General features: G+C 38.3%; 1 protein-coding gene across 2 annotated transcripts in view; it reads right to left on the reverse strand.

Moving 5' to 3' along the window:
• Nucleotides 1–14,931, reverse strand: part of APBB1IP (amyloid beta precursor protein binding family B member 1 interacting protein) — a 58,429-nt gene that overhangs the window by 23,554 nt on the left and 19,944 nt on the right. For both annotated transcript variants that reach the window (NM_001006357.3, XM_046921882.1), the window contains exons 5-8: nt 13,521–13,598; nt 11,284–11,443; nt 8,102–8,223; nt 761–835 (exon numbers count right to left, since the gene is read on the reverse strand). In NM_001006357.3, coding sequence (NP_001006357.3) covers nt 761–835; nt 8,102–8,223; nt 11,284–11,443; nt 13,521–13,598 — 435 coding nt within the window. The remainder of the gene's footprint in view (nt 1–760; nt 836–8,101; nt 8,224–11,283; nt 11,444–13,520; nt 13,599–14,931) is intronic.

The raw sequence follows: 14,931 nt of genomic DNA on the forward strand, positions 1-14,931 counted from the left end.
GAGGGACCTACTATTGGGCAACCTTTAATGTCAACACACTTAACAGAATTTCCCAGAACTTCTGCTGGTTGACATCTGGTGTACTAATTTTAAAAAAGAGAATCCTCGGGCACCCAAGAAAGGCATCTTTCCTGATTTTTTACCTAAGCCAAAATGCTTACCAGTAAAACTGCAGTAGTCTTTCATGTAACTTTCACGTTTCTCTGGATTTCCCTCTCTCAAAGCATACAGTTGAAGAAAAACTTCAGCAAGAAAGGCAAAAGGCTAAACAGACATCCTGAAAAAGTGCAGAGGTTCTTCTTCTCTTTCAGCACAGCTCATGATTTGAGGTAGGGAGACGTACATCTGTTCTTAGTGCAAAATATAATTGTTTGCTACTGATCAGCCTTACTAATAGAAAGCCACAAAAGCTGACCTAAGGGTGTGGCACAGTTGTTTATTTTATTGGTAGTTGTATAACATTGCTTTTACTGGTTGGTATCGTGTCATTAGTTTTCATAGAAACACTAAACAAACATGTTTCTCCATCATTTAGTTTCTCTGATAGAAAATAAAATAAGCATTTTTAGTGGCAAACAGCAGATGTAGAGAAAAAGCCAAATACTAAACCTGAGACACAAAGCTGCTATTACCAACCATCACAGAACTTCCTGTTGCTACACTTTTGCCCACAAAGAACCGAACACTGTTGTTACAGAGAAGATACAGTCGGTGGCAGTTTTGGTGGCCTTTCCATTATCAACCCAGAAAGCTGGCTTACCTCCAGTAAAGCTTCTTTGCTTTTATCATTCATTTCTTTGCTTTCATTCTTCCCTTTGTTTGCCAGGTAGAAATTCTGATTAAGATATAAACAAAATTCATGTTCTTTAAAAAGATATCAATACAAGTAATCAGATTGCTAAAACCCATTCAATAGTTATTCAGTCTTCTGATACTGAATATGCAGGCTAATAACAGCAGGTGCATATAGACACTTCTTATACAAAGCCTTAATCATAGTTGCCTGCTGATGAGTTTTAATTCTTCATTTTGAAGGTAATTCAAAAGCACAGACACCAGCTGCCTGCAGATAGTAAGGTGACTATGCATAAAGGAAGCAGATAGGTCAAGGAGTTATGCCATGCATCAAGTAGAACTTGGATCTGTGGTCAGAATTATAATGCTCAAAGCTCTTGTGTTTTATCACCTGCTACACAGAAGTGCACATAGAACAGAGGCTTGGATTTTGAAAACACTGGATGCGTGGGACAGCTTTACTGATTTCCCTGGAATTAGTCAAGCAGTTAAGTTTACACAACAAAAGGCATAATATAAAACATGTTTTTTTCTAGGAGGCAGGCAAAATTGTAAAAACCCAGCAAATTTTGAAAACCATCTACTTAAAAATCCTTCAGCAATTCTGTAGCAAGAAAACTGAGATTTTATCTCTACCTACTGTTTTATCAGAAAGACATACATCTCAGAATTATGAAAATGTAGCAATGTATTTACATGGACAGAAATTAACAAAGAGTAAGCTACAACATGAATGCAAAGCCTTATCAAAAGACAAATGAGAAATATATACATTAAGGAATACGCTGTTTCTATACTATATGAAACAAACAAGCAGCATATCTACCCTGACATCATACTATGTTTAGAGCAATAAAGTTTATCTTTATTGAAATGAAACCCTGCCTTTACACATAACCACATCTTTTTCAAGCAGTGTGGTGAACAGCAGTCTGACAGAATGCAAGCCCCACAGCAGATGGCTTTTGGAGGGGCACCAAGAGAGGAAGAGGAAGAGGTGTGGATGACCTCAAGGGCAGTCCTCAAAAAAAACGGCTGTATGAAAAATTCACATTAAGTGAGATAGGGGACGTGAGAAAGTGAGTCACCCTGCAATTTAGGGTGACTCTGAAGATGCCAAGTCTGTGGAATGTTAAAAGAGACTTTTAACATTCAGTGCCACTGACAGGGTAGGAAATACATAAATATTTTTCTGTAGGATTTGAAACAGAACTTGGTTGGCTCCAGACTACCCAGATACGTTTTGAGTCCAGGGATGAAGGTATGTAAGCATATTTTAGACCACAGCTGCATGACTACATCAGAAAACATTATTCATAGCAGAAAAAAAGCACAAAACAACTCAAAACAAAATCTGTTTGAAAGTATGTTCTCACTGTAATTCATACAGCAATGCCTGCCTGTGAAGCCCAAAACCACAGGTCTGAGTGAATAACAATCCTCCACCCAACCCACTGGGAGAAAGATACTGTTGTGAGCTGTTGTAGCCAAGAGGCCCATATATATACAACAGCACTCCTTGCAGGGCCTTATCACAGCATTCTGGCTTGATGTGGGCACACACTTTTGCACTGATGAAGATACGAACAGAAACCTCAGAAGGCACTGTTCAACTGGGTTGGGCCTCTGGACTTCGGTACAGATGCAGAAAGCAGAGGGACTTGCAAGCTGAAAGCCTTCTTTTCTTACTGATCAGTGTAAAGACACTGTAGACCCCCTTACATACATATGGACAATTTATCAAGGTAAGTACACTCTGTCACTTTCTCAACAAAGCCTGAGTCATCAACTCTACTATGAGTGGGGAGAGTATTCATCTGGCTCAGCCAAGTCACTAGCACACTGGTAATAAGAAAACAAAGCTCCTCTGATTACAACTGATTCATATTCAAGCATCTGGCATTTATTTAGCAGAAACACAGACCACCCAGCACTGACAATCAGTGGTAAAGACGGAAAGTTTGTAACGTTATCCACACAGGACCTCTAACAAGGCTGATTTTTCATAAACCAATGTTACACAGATGTACACTGTCATCTTTCACCTGTCAATACAAATTTCATTTATTACTGAATACCTCCTCTATGTCTTGGCCCTGAAATTTGAGAGGGCATGGTGCTTATTATTTGTCAGTGGTTGAAGACCTGAGGAGCAGACTGTACACTGTACTTGTTTTACCACTGTGTGGTCTCCTATTTTTGATCAGAAGCACTCATCCCATGGGAGGCAACCACATGTGTCCACAAGAGGTCATTCCAAGTCCAGTAGTCAAAGGTCATGATAAAAGGCAAGCTCTTCCTGGCTGAGGACACCACTAAGAAAAGCATGTTTGGCTTTGGATGTCATGTATTAATGGGACAAGATGTGGCAACAGGGTAGCTCTCAGCATATGTCTACAAATTTGAGAATTAACTTTTACTTCAAAAGACAGTGTCTTTCTCTCAATAGAGGAAGCTTAAGCTGAGCTTAGTTAACAGGATGGATTTGTCCTCTTACAATGATTACACAGGAAAGTAAACATAAGTGGTTATGATAAAGGCACACTGTGCCACTGGTTTGCTCTGTTCTGTTTGGACTATGAAAATAGAATGGAATGAAATAGAATAGTTCAGATGGAAGGGACCTACAAAGATCAAGTTCAAACGCCTGAAGATTTCAAGGCTAACCCAAACATAAAGCATGTTACTAAAGCATTATCCAAATGCATCTTGAACACTTGAGCAAGGGGCACAACTATCTTGCTAGGAAGCTTGTTCCAGTGTCTAACCACCCTCAAATAAAATATTTTTTTTCCTACTGCTTGAATTAGAGATGAGTAGTCAAGTGTTCTTGAACAATTCTTCCCCATGCCCACACATACCATATCAGTTGAATCTGACACAAAGCCAGTTCTCTCCCATCCCCTTTTACCTGAGTCGGACTAATGCAGAGCTACAGTGGCAGTCTTGGCACACACTGACAGCCAGGTCAGACATACTCAGGGGACATTATGCCTGCATTTCCCTCTGTACTCACACAGGACACTGGTAAAACTAGCTGATGACCACATGCACAAAAGCAACTCCTGTAAAGATTTTATAGCTAGCCTAAGTTAATTTTGTGCCTTGCACTGCATACAGCCTAGGCATACAACCTTTCCACTGTGGGATACATTAATCTCCTTTTTTTGTGGAAAAGCAGTTAAAAATCATGCCAGATTATTCTTGTGTGTATAACCCTCACATGATAGTGAAAGATGGAAGACACCATGCAGCAAATAAAGCTGCTGCTTTGTACTCACATCTATCTTCTTCATGTAATGAGCTGCCTGATTACCCTCATCCAAAGTGCACCTGTGGTGAATCAAGAACTGGTCAGCTCACACTGGCATGCTACATGTATCCTATTTCAGCTGAGTACTGCACGCAGTTTGTACAGAATAAAAATACAAATGAGAATGTGGTCATATCTGCAACCTGTATCATGATACACATGCCCCCTAAACCAAATGCACATAAAAATTATTAGAATATGCCAGTAATTGCTCTGGAGAACACAAATGTAAATAAAGAAATGAAGCTAAAGGCAAAGATCTTCTGAAGCCCATAAAACTCTGCTTGATTTTATAACATGAAGAAATGGCTACATCTGATTCTTCCAGAGGATGGTGACTGGAGGATGATGACCTTCAAGTGTTTTAGGAGGAGGGAACATGGAACAAATGAAAGACGTACATAAGCAAAGATATAGCTAACAACAAAGCACTGAATAGGCTGATTAAAAGCTGCCTGTAAAACAGTTAAACTGTGCAAAATCTGCCTGTGCTACTGTGCCAGGGCAGACCAATATTTATCGACGTAGTATCTTCAACTTGAAACTATACTAAGGTCTCAGATACACTAAGAAGCGAATGAAGCTAAGGTTACTAAAGACTGGGAGTGCAGTAAAAAACACTTCCCTTTCCTCACTTCTGTATCTTTGTGCCTTTGCCAGCACGCTGAACAGTCAGGTTTCTGCCAAAAAAAAAAAAGAAAAAAAGAAAAAAAAAAAGGCAACGAAAACCATGATTCTTAAAGCTCAGCCAAAGTGGTTAAAAACAGAAGTATCACCTGGTGGATACCAGTCCAGTTTCACTGACTTCAAAGTAAATATTCAAGAGTGAGGCTCATTACAGTTCTCTCGTTATGAAAGATATTACAACTTCTTACTGCACCTCTTTGTGTTGTTTAATACTGCTTTGAGGAAGTAAAAACCTTGTTCAAATCAAAGGATTTTCCATAGGAGGGCATATCTCTCACTTTTGGCTTATAATGTGGGAGCAGAAGCATGAAGCACTTACTGCACCCAGATCTCTATATATTTTCCCGAATAATGTCCTTAAATTACAGAAATTACAGAAAGAACATGCACGTGGTGTCACCTGGATCATTTGAATATTTTCCTGGCAGTTTTGATCAGCAACAGAGACACATAGGAAATCAAAGTCCATTTAAGGAAAAATCAAATGCAGTGTTCTAAGAGCAACTCAAGAGTTTAGACTGTTTCAGTGAAGCAAAAACAAATCCTACATTACTCTATTAGCTAAGAATAATTCCTTGAACTTTTTGAAAAAATAAATAGTCTTGAAATCTGATGCCCTTCCCCTTCCAGAGTCAAGTACAGCATCACACAGAGCATCACTCAACTGCATGACAAAGTACCACCTTTCCTATAGCACAAAGGTTTCCTTTATCTGTACATGTACCAGTATGTATTTTTGTTTCACTCTTTAGTCATGGACTCATGATGTTCCATCTCTATTGATGAATCACCAACGCCACTAATGGAATAGCCTTTTACTGTGAATTCCCTGCAGGGTGAATTATAACATAGTGAGGAAGCAGCAGAAGTGTCTGTCATGATGAAGAAGGAGACCTGAGGATTTTGCAAATGTTTTTTCCAAAATGGGTTCCGAAGACTTCAAAAATTGTTTTATGGAGCAAAGCTGCAGTTAAATGTCAGAGAAGATTGCATGGCAAGATGGCAATCTCCAAAAACAGCCAATGGCATTAGCTAGCAGGTTGCTAGCGCAGACATAGCAGATAAACCCCACATTCCAAAACCTCAGTTCCTCCTTCGAAAACGAAACATGTTTAGTTAATTGTTTTTTAATCTACACCAGATAGATAGGCTAGCTTGCAGAAAGAAAGAATATCAGCACAGTCCACGGACATTCTCTGGAGGCCCACACTTCTCAGGAAAAAATCTGGACATTTTTATAGCTAGATTTTAAAAAATCATTTCATTGTATCAAACCTCTGTGATTAAAACTTATTATCACTAATTTGTCTATGAATAAACTGCATGCACCTGAGCACCTTTGGAATTTGTTTCTTTTGCTGTTATTTTTTTTTCTTCCACAGAAAACGCATCTGCAAGTTACAGATCCCTACAGACAACCTCTGACAGAATAAGCACTAAGTAAGAATAACACAAGGAATCCTGCTGCTGCTGCTGCATTATCACTCCTCACATAAAAAAAAAGCATTCCGCAATTTCTGTATTCACAGAATGAAGCAACACTGAGGTACTCTGAGCTAGGGGGATGAGGCTGAATGTACTGAGAATACTGTATCAGAGCACTGGATTTCATTTTCTCAGTGGTTATACCATAATTTCCATAAGTAATTTGCTACATAATCATATACACTGCCCTCCTCCCCCCCAGACACACACCAACTCAGCATCTACTTCCATTTGGTTTACTTTTTCAGGGACTCAGACCAGATTATGTATCATATATAATAAAATAAGTGTTCAAGAGACATTTGGGACATCCTCAAAATGTGCCTTAACTTCTGGTTTGCTCTACAGAGGTCAGGCACGTGGAGATGATCACTGAATATCCCCTTCAACCAAATTCCCCTATATACCTATACTTCTATATTTTACCATGTTTCATGAGCTCTGTGCAATACTGCTTACTTTCTGTCAAAAAGACAAACTGTCGATATGACTCTACTATTTTCCATGTTCCACAGCGTTTGAATTTACTGAGCCTGACAGATGGTTAGACTTTATTACTGGCATAGTATTTCAATAGTATGATAGCCACAACTGATACAGTCTCCTTAGGCTGTTCATTTTTGAGCTTATCACAGAGATGCAGAAGCTCAAAGACTACATACATCCAGATCAAGCTCAGTGTGTCCTGAGGATGGCAGACTTAAGACTCATACTTTGCTTTTGGTTTAGGTCATGTTTATTTTGAAAGCTCATGGCAATCAAAATACCTAGAATCTTCATCAAAGATTCACTTCCCAGGAGGTCCTGCCCTAAGCCACAGCAAACATCACTACAACGAGGTACAACTGAACCTCTGCTGTTAATTATGTTTATGTGCAGTAGTAAGTATGACATCTTGAGTCATCATGTATGCTTTACTTTCAAACTTTGCTTATCTGTTTCATATTTAAGATCAACATTAATCTATATACAATCTAGGATAAGTTTTCTTTCCCTGACTGTGGATAGTTCTTATGCACTTCCTCTCTGCAGTTTTTATATGAAACACTGTCCCACTCTAAAAAGCCTTCCTAATGGGCACCTCAGTGAGATTTGCTGCCAAATTATGTATTTATTTTTTCAGCAATGCTGAATTTCTCATTTTTTCTTGCTGTCCTCAGGATCAAGCCAGATGCTCAATGAGCTAACAGGGTCAGGACAGAATCCATCACTTGTGTGTACTAAGGTATTCGTAAACATGGTTTCAACCACATAACACAAGAAAGACATGATTTGTGAATAAATCTATGTGAAACACAGATCCTCATTTTGCAAAGTTAGCAAACAGAGAAGGGTACTGTTTACCCAGTTCCTTTTCCCAGTCTAAATGAAATACAGATAATTCCCTTTAGCACTCAGTATACTCCTTATGAATTTTCACACATAACTCACTAAAACTGGACCTTCGAGGCAGTACTGATTTTTATCAGTAGAAACACTGGTGGAAACTACAGCAGTGACAAAGGTTGGATTTTGGCAGATCTGCCATCTCAACACTCTGTTCCAGTGGTGAAGTACACACATCTTTTTTTTTTTTCCTTTTTTTTTTCACCCCTGCAGACAGGATTTTAAAACTGTATCAGAAAAGAACAGAAGGTGCTGGTTTTCAAATCCTTGCATTCAATATTTTAATTATTTTTTCTGAAAACATACGTTTAGTTATCTCTAATTTAGGACTCAGCTGAAATAACTAATTTGGAACAGAGCTGAAAGCAAATTAGTAATGCAATAGGCAGCACAAAGACAAAAGGACATCATTATCGAAATATCATGTCATCTTACCTGTGGATTTTTAAACAAAGCATATTTTTCTTTTTTTTCCAAAAATAGAACCTTATTCTCACTGTCTCGAGTCCAGTCTGATAACACTTCAACAACATTCTCGTGGTCTTCAAAAAACCTTTCTGGAGAGACAAAAAAGGTAATGTAAGTCATACAGACTCTCCCTTCTCCTGAGGCTGTAGAAATTCCTATGTCAGAATGCAATCATTATCTGATGTTCATTCAGAATTGGCACTTTTTTCCACTACACAGAAGTGAGCAAATCCATACAAAAATAGTGTCATGTGCAAGTGCAAAGCTACAGAAGCTACAGAAGAAGTCTTATGCAGCTCTAGCATGACTTGGAGCCCTCCTGCATTCTGTGCTGTTACCCAAAGACTGCAAAGGAGGGAAAGAGCGATCCACTGGGATGGTTACATTCATGTCTCTCAGTGCCCTTCGTGTTTGTTAGCTTTTATCTCTTATTGCTTTTTTTCAGTATGACCGGAGATGTTTTCTCACCAGAGCTACTGAATTGGGGAAAAAAAAAAACTTAAAAATTTATTTCCACATCATTTTACCCACTGAAATAAAAAAAAGAGCTTTCTGTCACCAGAAAAAATCTGATGCTCTGAAACTAAAATCTTTTCTTTCAGGCAACTGTAATAAAAACAAGTGTCAAAACAAAGGAAATAGGGAGGCAGACTACAAACTGATGTGAAGATCTACTGTTTCACTCAGCATCTCAGCAGTTAATCTCATCGGAGATGTAGTGACATACTGTCAGATCTCTCCCTTCTTGAACTGATCTGACCTCAGAGCCTCCACCCAGAAAAGCCACCAGCCAAGCTGAGGTTAGGTAATGTTTGATCTCTCCTTCTGGGGTTTCACATATAAAGCAACTGAACAGGCGCAGAAAACCCTTTGGAAGTAAAAGGAATTCAGCATAATTTGACAGGTAATTTTGAAAGGACTCAAACTGCATTTTTCTACAATTTCAGTATTCGGGCAGGGAATTCAACCAGCTCTCGTGAAGTTCCCTGAGAACAACTGTATCCCCACTTCAGCGGTCTTTGATGATTACATATTTCAATGGCCTAGAATGGCTGGCAAAGTGTAAGAGAAGACAGCATATATTTTATAGACTTTCTGCAGCATTTCTTACTACTTTAGAAAGGACGTAACTATGCCTCAGCATGACTAAATTTTGTGAATTAAGAAAATCACAAATTGGGATTGGTTTCAGGGCCAGTTCACAAGTACACAGTAGTTGTTATCACACAAGCAACAACAATACTTTTTGTTTAACAACTTATATTTCTGCAATATAGAAAATGCTTATATATTTAATAAGTTTATTAAATACACAACATATATATACAGTACATAATACATTACATCATTAAATATACATTAAAATAGTGGCATTAGTTAATTTATTTTAAACCCAAGTAACCTTTTGAAGGGTAAATATTGTCTTCCAGGATAACTGCAAAATGATTCTAAGTCATAACAGAAAACTTACCTGCTGTGACTGCACTGAGAGTACCAAAGAGAGCTGAATAGAAGGAGTAAGGTGGGGGGATTTAAAACTTTTACCGTTTTTTGTTTATTTAACACTAACTGTGTTATGTAGTGGAAGCAGAAAAAAGAATGTGCACAACTGCACCCATATGGAAGTTCTCTAATTGCAAACAGTAAGGCTCCATTCCCAGTTCATTTGGACCTAGTGAGAGGCCTCTGCCTCAGCAGTTCACAGACATTTTCCCTTCTTTCTGAACAAACTACTGATTAATTTCCTTACCTACTCTTCTTCTGTCCTGGATTTTAGAATAGTTCTTACTCATTATGAGAACAACTCTTTATTGTATTAATACAGCGCAAAGCACCCAGATTTAGCTGGGATTAAAGCAACACCAGTAATTTTTACTTTTAAAGAAAAGGTCTGCTCACTTCCACCTTTGTAACACATGCTCTCCCTGGTATCTCTGGTAATAACTGTGTGATGAGGAATTTAAAAAATGTCTATCAAGATCATGAAGACACTCAAATGCATTCTCTGTAATATTCATAGCATAATATAATAATATATGTCATCATCCTAACACTCAGACGCATTTCTCCAAGTTACAACATACCAGAGGAAGCTACTGTCTAAGATAAGAAAACACTTTAAAACAATTCAAAGTGACACTTGTGACATCTCTATGGTCTAATGCCGTTTCCAGTCTTTTCTTAATTGAGATAGGCTGGTACAAAAGAATGCAGCAGTACAGCTTCACGCATCATTTTAACAGAGTAGAAAGAACAGATTGGCAGTTACTGTCTCTTTTGTTCTTACAAGCAGAGGAGTACCTCCTTGCTTATGAGCAGTCAGGCTTTTTCCAGCTATTTTTAGATTTCTTTGCTTTAGTTCAGCAGGTTGATTTTTCCTGGGGCTCTGTTAAAGTGCAATATTGACATTTAGCTTTCTTTGTCTATTTTTGCATCTCTGCTGGGAGTCTGTAAACAAAGAATGCTAAAGTCTGTTTGACGATTTCCAGTTTCTCTATCAAACATTGAAGTCTTTTTGAAACAAAATTCCTTATATTGCAACCAATAATGTACATGCTTTGCACAGCTGTTTCTTAGGAACCCAGAGGGATGGGTAGTTACTCACTAAATCATAAGGTATCATCAGCAGAGCAACACCCTCATCAAAGAGCAATATCCTGTTCACAACAATGCGTAGAAAAATGACCATCTATGAAGTGAAAAACATCGGAGATGACTGAAATGCTTCTCAGTCTTGTTTAATGGCAGTATTTGTTTGTTTGGTATGTAACAGTCTGTTGACAGCACTTCAGCATTGCATTGTCTCTTCAAAGAGTAGAATTGAGTACTTGTGTGTTTGGGTCTGTCACTACCTTGACAAACACAGTAAAACTCATGTGACCCTTTCAGATTGTGTAAAACTGAACAGCAGAAATAGTGCTGAGTGAGGGGCCTTCTGCAGCCTGCACCAGTGACCAACGCAAGGCTTGGTTTTAGAGCAAGAATGGCCCAAGCATATTCCTGCATCCTCCCTCAGCTTCTAGAATAGGGTTTTCCATACCAGCAGACACATAGGCAGAAGAAATGTTATTACATTTCAAAATTAGCGTAAGATGCAATGTATCTACTTAATATATGCTCAAAAATATCCCTTCTGCTACATCACTTACCAATTTGCAGCTCTGGATAGACTTCATATAGACACCAGTCCACACTGCAGTCACAATGGGTTTTCTCAAAGAGATTGTCTAAAACATCCCGTGTCACCTGGCGTTCATCCACCATTAGTGACTTTGTGCTGTTATCGTACATGTGCACCTTGACAACAAGCTGAGGACAGAGTCACAGAAGACTCAGTTAATTTCAGAAGTAAGTAATGGGCTAACTTGAATCTGCTAACGCAGATAAGAAAGATTAAGACTGAAAGTTAATACTGATTCAAAGGCACCCTGTCACACAGTGAGATGAGGGAATAAAACAGATTGGAAGCTCTGACATTAAGTTGCCACTAAAATAAAGATCTTTTCTCAAAAGAAAAAGGAAAGTGAGCTTTACTCTGTACATTACTACATGAAGGGTGAAATTGCTATGGAGAAAAAGCAGAAGTTAATCTCTTTTCTAAATCTACTATATCTCTAATTAAGGAAAATGCTTGATAGGGAACCCACGTACAAAAGGACAGAATGTCTTTAATGAAAGCTACTAGTATGGAAAGATATAGTTCAGTTTTATATGAGAAAAACAAATCTTTCCATGCCAACAGACTAACATGAAATCAATAATAAGCAAATAGATTAGTTGTCTACAATGACTGAAGGACACTCATTGTTCCTTCATATTGTGAAGCATTTGTTAAACAAGAAACTGTGTGTGTCTTTACAGAGAGGAACAACACAAGAAAATGCTAAAGTATGTAAAACCTGATAAAGCACTGCAAAAATATTACAAAGGACTTTAAATATTCCATTAGTACTGAAGGTAGAATAAAAATTGTCTGTAGGATCTGTACAGACAACCTGGAACTAAAGTGGTGGGCTGGGAGGACTTTTCCATATCATCTTTCTTAAGTAGCTCCTTTTTAAAAAGGGGTATGAGAGGCTTTGGTGTAACAGAAGCTCTTTTAAAGCCAGTACAGAAGCAGAGAGGTAGGATCCCCAAGAAAAAAATCTATATTGTATCTGAAAAGTGAAAGTGAATACAACAAAAAAGTGAACTTGTTTTGATTCTAGCCCTCCTAAGTATCTTCTCTAAACTAAGCAACTGAGCCACAGTGCAGAAAAAGAAATGTTGTACATCCATGATCTAGAAAGTGTCTGGGTTAAAAAAAGGGTATTTTATCTGGTTATAGTTGACTGCAGGCAGAAATATGCAGGCAGCATCCAATTTTTCATAAAACAGAGAATACTAGACTTCCTGACAATTACTTAGGCAACTGAGAAAATGACACAGAAATTTCAGCATAGTGACATAGCCACAAGAAGATTAGGTCTAACTTCCACCCGTTTCCAAATATCCAGTCTGTGGGGAAAAAAAAAATGTAAAAAAAAAATGTTTCAAATGTTTCCTCCCAAAGGAAAATTGCTACTACTGCAAGGAAAAGGAGGTGACCAACACGTTACAGATCTACAAAGACACCCCTGATTAAATTCTCCCAGTACACTCCCTCAGAAGTAGCATAATGTGCATGGGCTTATGGTGTTCTGTGGGAATCATCTTAAACCTGGACACCCTCAAATTTACTGGAAGCTTCAATTCTTTTTGGAAAGCCTTCTGGCTCTGATCTCCTATGATTCACACCTCCTACTTGTGAAAGACCAAAAGGCCATACCTGTTTTTCCTATACATCAATTTTCAAAGCTACTGAACACCTGCAGCTTCTGTTGAGTTCAGCTGGAATGTTAGCTTAAGACAAGTAGGCATATTTACATGATACTCAGCGGTCTGCACAGACATAGGCTGAAAGCTTTTTAACTAATTAGTCTGAAGCAAATTTTTGTACGTTACTGCACTGCCATGAAATGATGTAGCAAGAAGATCTTCACTAAGTTAACTGGGATTAGCTAAAGCCATTTCCAGTCTAGAAGGGAAGCTTAATACTTTTGAAATCAGCACAGCCTGAGTAAGCAGTGCTTTTATTTACCTTCGACTTTCTCTAAAGCAATTGTTCAGGACTGTGGGCTTTGCCCCAGCACTGGGGGATGCAGAGGGGAAAGTTGGTCCTCTTAGAAGTCCCCCAGAGGTAGTATTCTCACAGACCTCTGTACAGGGAAGAGTTCCACAGAGTATTTGTTGATGTCTCAAGTTAAAGACAAAATATAAAAAAACCTAGTGGCTTTTAGTAAGATCATTGTTGAGAATAATGATAACAGATAGTTGGTAGCTCTTATTTCACCATTTTAAGGCTCACCTTTTTAATTTTAGCTTCCTTCAGCTTCTCCAATGCAAGTTTAATTTTGTCAGCTTTAGCCCGTGCCTCTTGCTCTTCCTGAAAAGACACAATTCCTATACTTGTTAAGTAAGGCCAGCAATTCACATACACTTGAAAAGAGTTGTTTCCTGTTATTTATATCCAGAACATAAGGATTACCAGGAGAAACTTCATAGTTACGAGGAATCCCCCATTTTCTTGAATTAAAATCCTCCCACCAAAGCTGCAATTTACAAGTCCAGTTCTTCATTTTGATTTCTAGTCATAGAGCCCTTATATGATCTATTCCTCAAATGATACAGGAATGCTTGAAAATGGGACTATTCTGTGTGTCCTGACTGACATCCCTCTTGATGCACTAAAGATTCTTTATTTTATCTCTGCTTCCCCTAATATCCTATAAGATATCAGAAACATAAGATAAGATGTGCAACCTGAAAGAGAGAGCTTCAAGACTCTTTACTGTTGTCAAATCCTCCACTATGAATGCCAGGCAATCAATTCACACATGTCTTTTCTTCTACAAGAGTATGAAAATCTGCACTCCTACAGCTCAGAGATGTGACATTTCAAGAACCCCAAACTAGCCTCTGTGGTTGAACTGAAACTGTTGGATAGAAATAGCTTCCACATTTCTTCCCCTGTTCAGCAGGGGGAAGTGTAAGCAGCCTTCTACACTGTGGTCTTCCTCCTATCATCTCAAAAAACACTACTCTGCAAGAAGCAGGAAAAGCATCTTAACTAAAGCAGTCCAAGCACCATGCAGGGTAGACATTCTGCTGAGAAGTTTAGGCAGGTATAATTCAGGCTACACCTGCATGCAACCTGTATCGAACAGAGTTCACACACCGTACAAATCTGTGCAACAAACAGACTTCTCACCTGAGAAGGTGAGGAAGTTTCACAACCTTCATCTTTCTCAATATAGAGAAAGGAAGTTATATGAAGTAAATAAGCTACCAGATAAAAATTGTAGCACTTTTAAAGAAATGCTTTGACAGGTTAGATGTTTTGTTCTCCCTCTACAATGTTATCACAGTGTTTTCTGGATCTTCAAATAGAAACATATAAAAGTCATCCAGATAATATCACAGAAAATGTAGAAGCTTTATTTAGCTTACAGACAGTTTTAAAAATAAATGTCAGAGTTGATGGAAACTCATGAGACAGCTCTCCACTTCTTTGAAAGAAATGCTATACCTTTTAATTGTGTCTCAGTGAAAGGTTACGGAATAGAGCCTTAGTATCACAGATGTAACGGGAATAATTAACACTACGTTCATTTGACTACACGAAACCATAACAAAATGTCAGCCTTGGTTTGTTCAGGAATCACCTATCAAGAATCCTGGCTAAACATGTGGATTTTGATTAAACAAAATTTTCCATT

Source organism: Gallus gallus, chromosome 2, assembly GCF_016699485.2.
Source record: "Gallus gallus isolate bGalGal1 chromosome 2, bGalGal1.mat.broiler.GRCg7b, whole genome shotgun sequence".
NCBI classification, from domain to species: domain Eukaryota; kingdom Metazoa; phylum Chordata; class Aves; order Galliformes; family Phasianidae; genus Gallus; species Gallus gallus.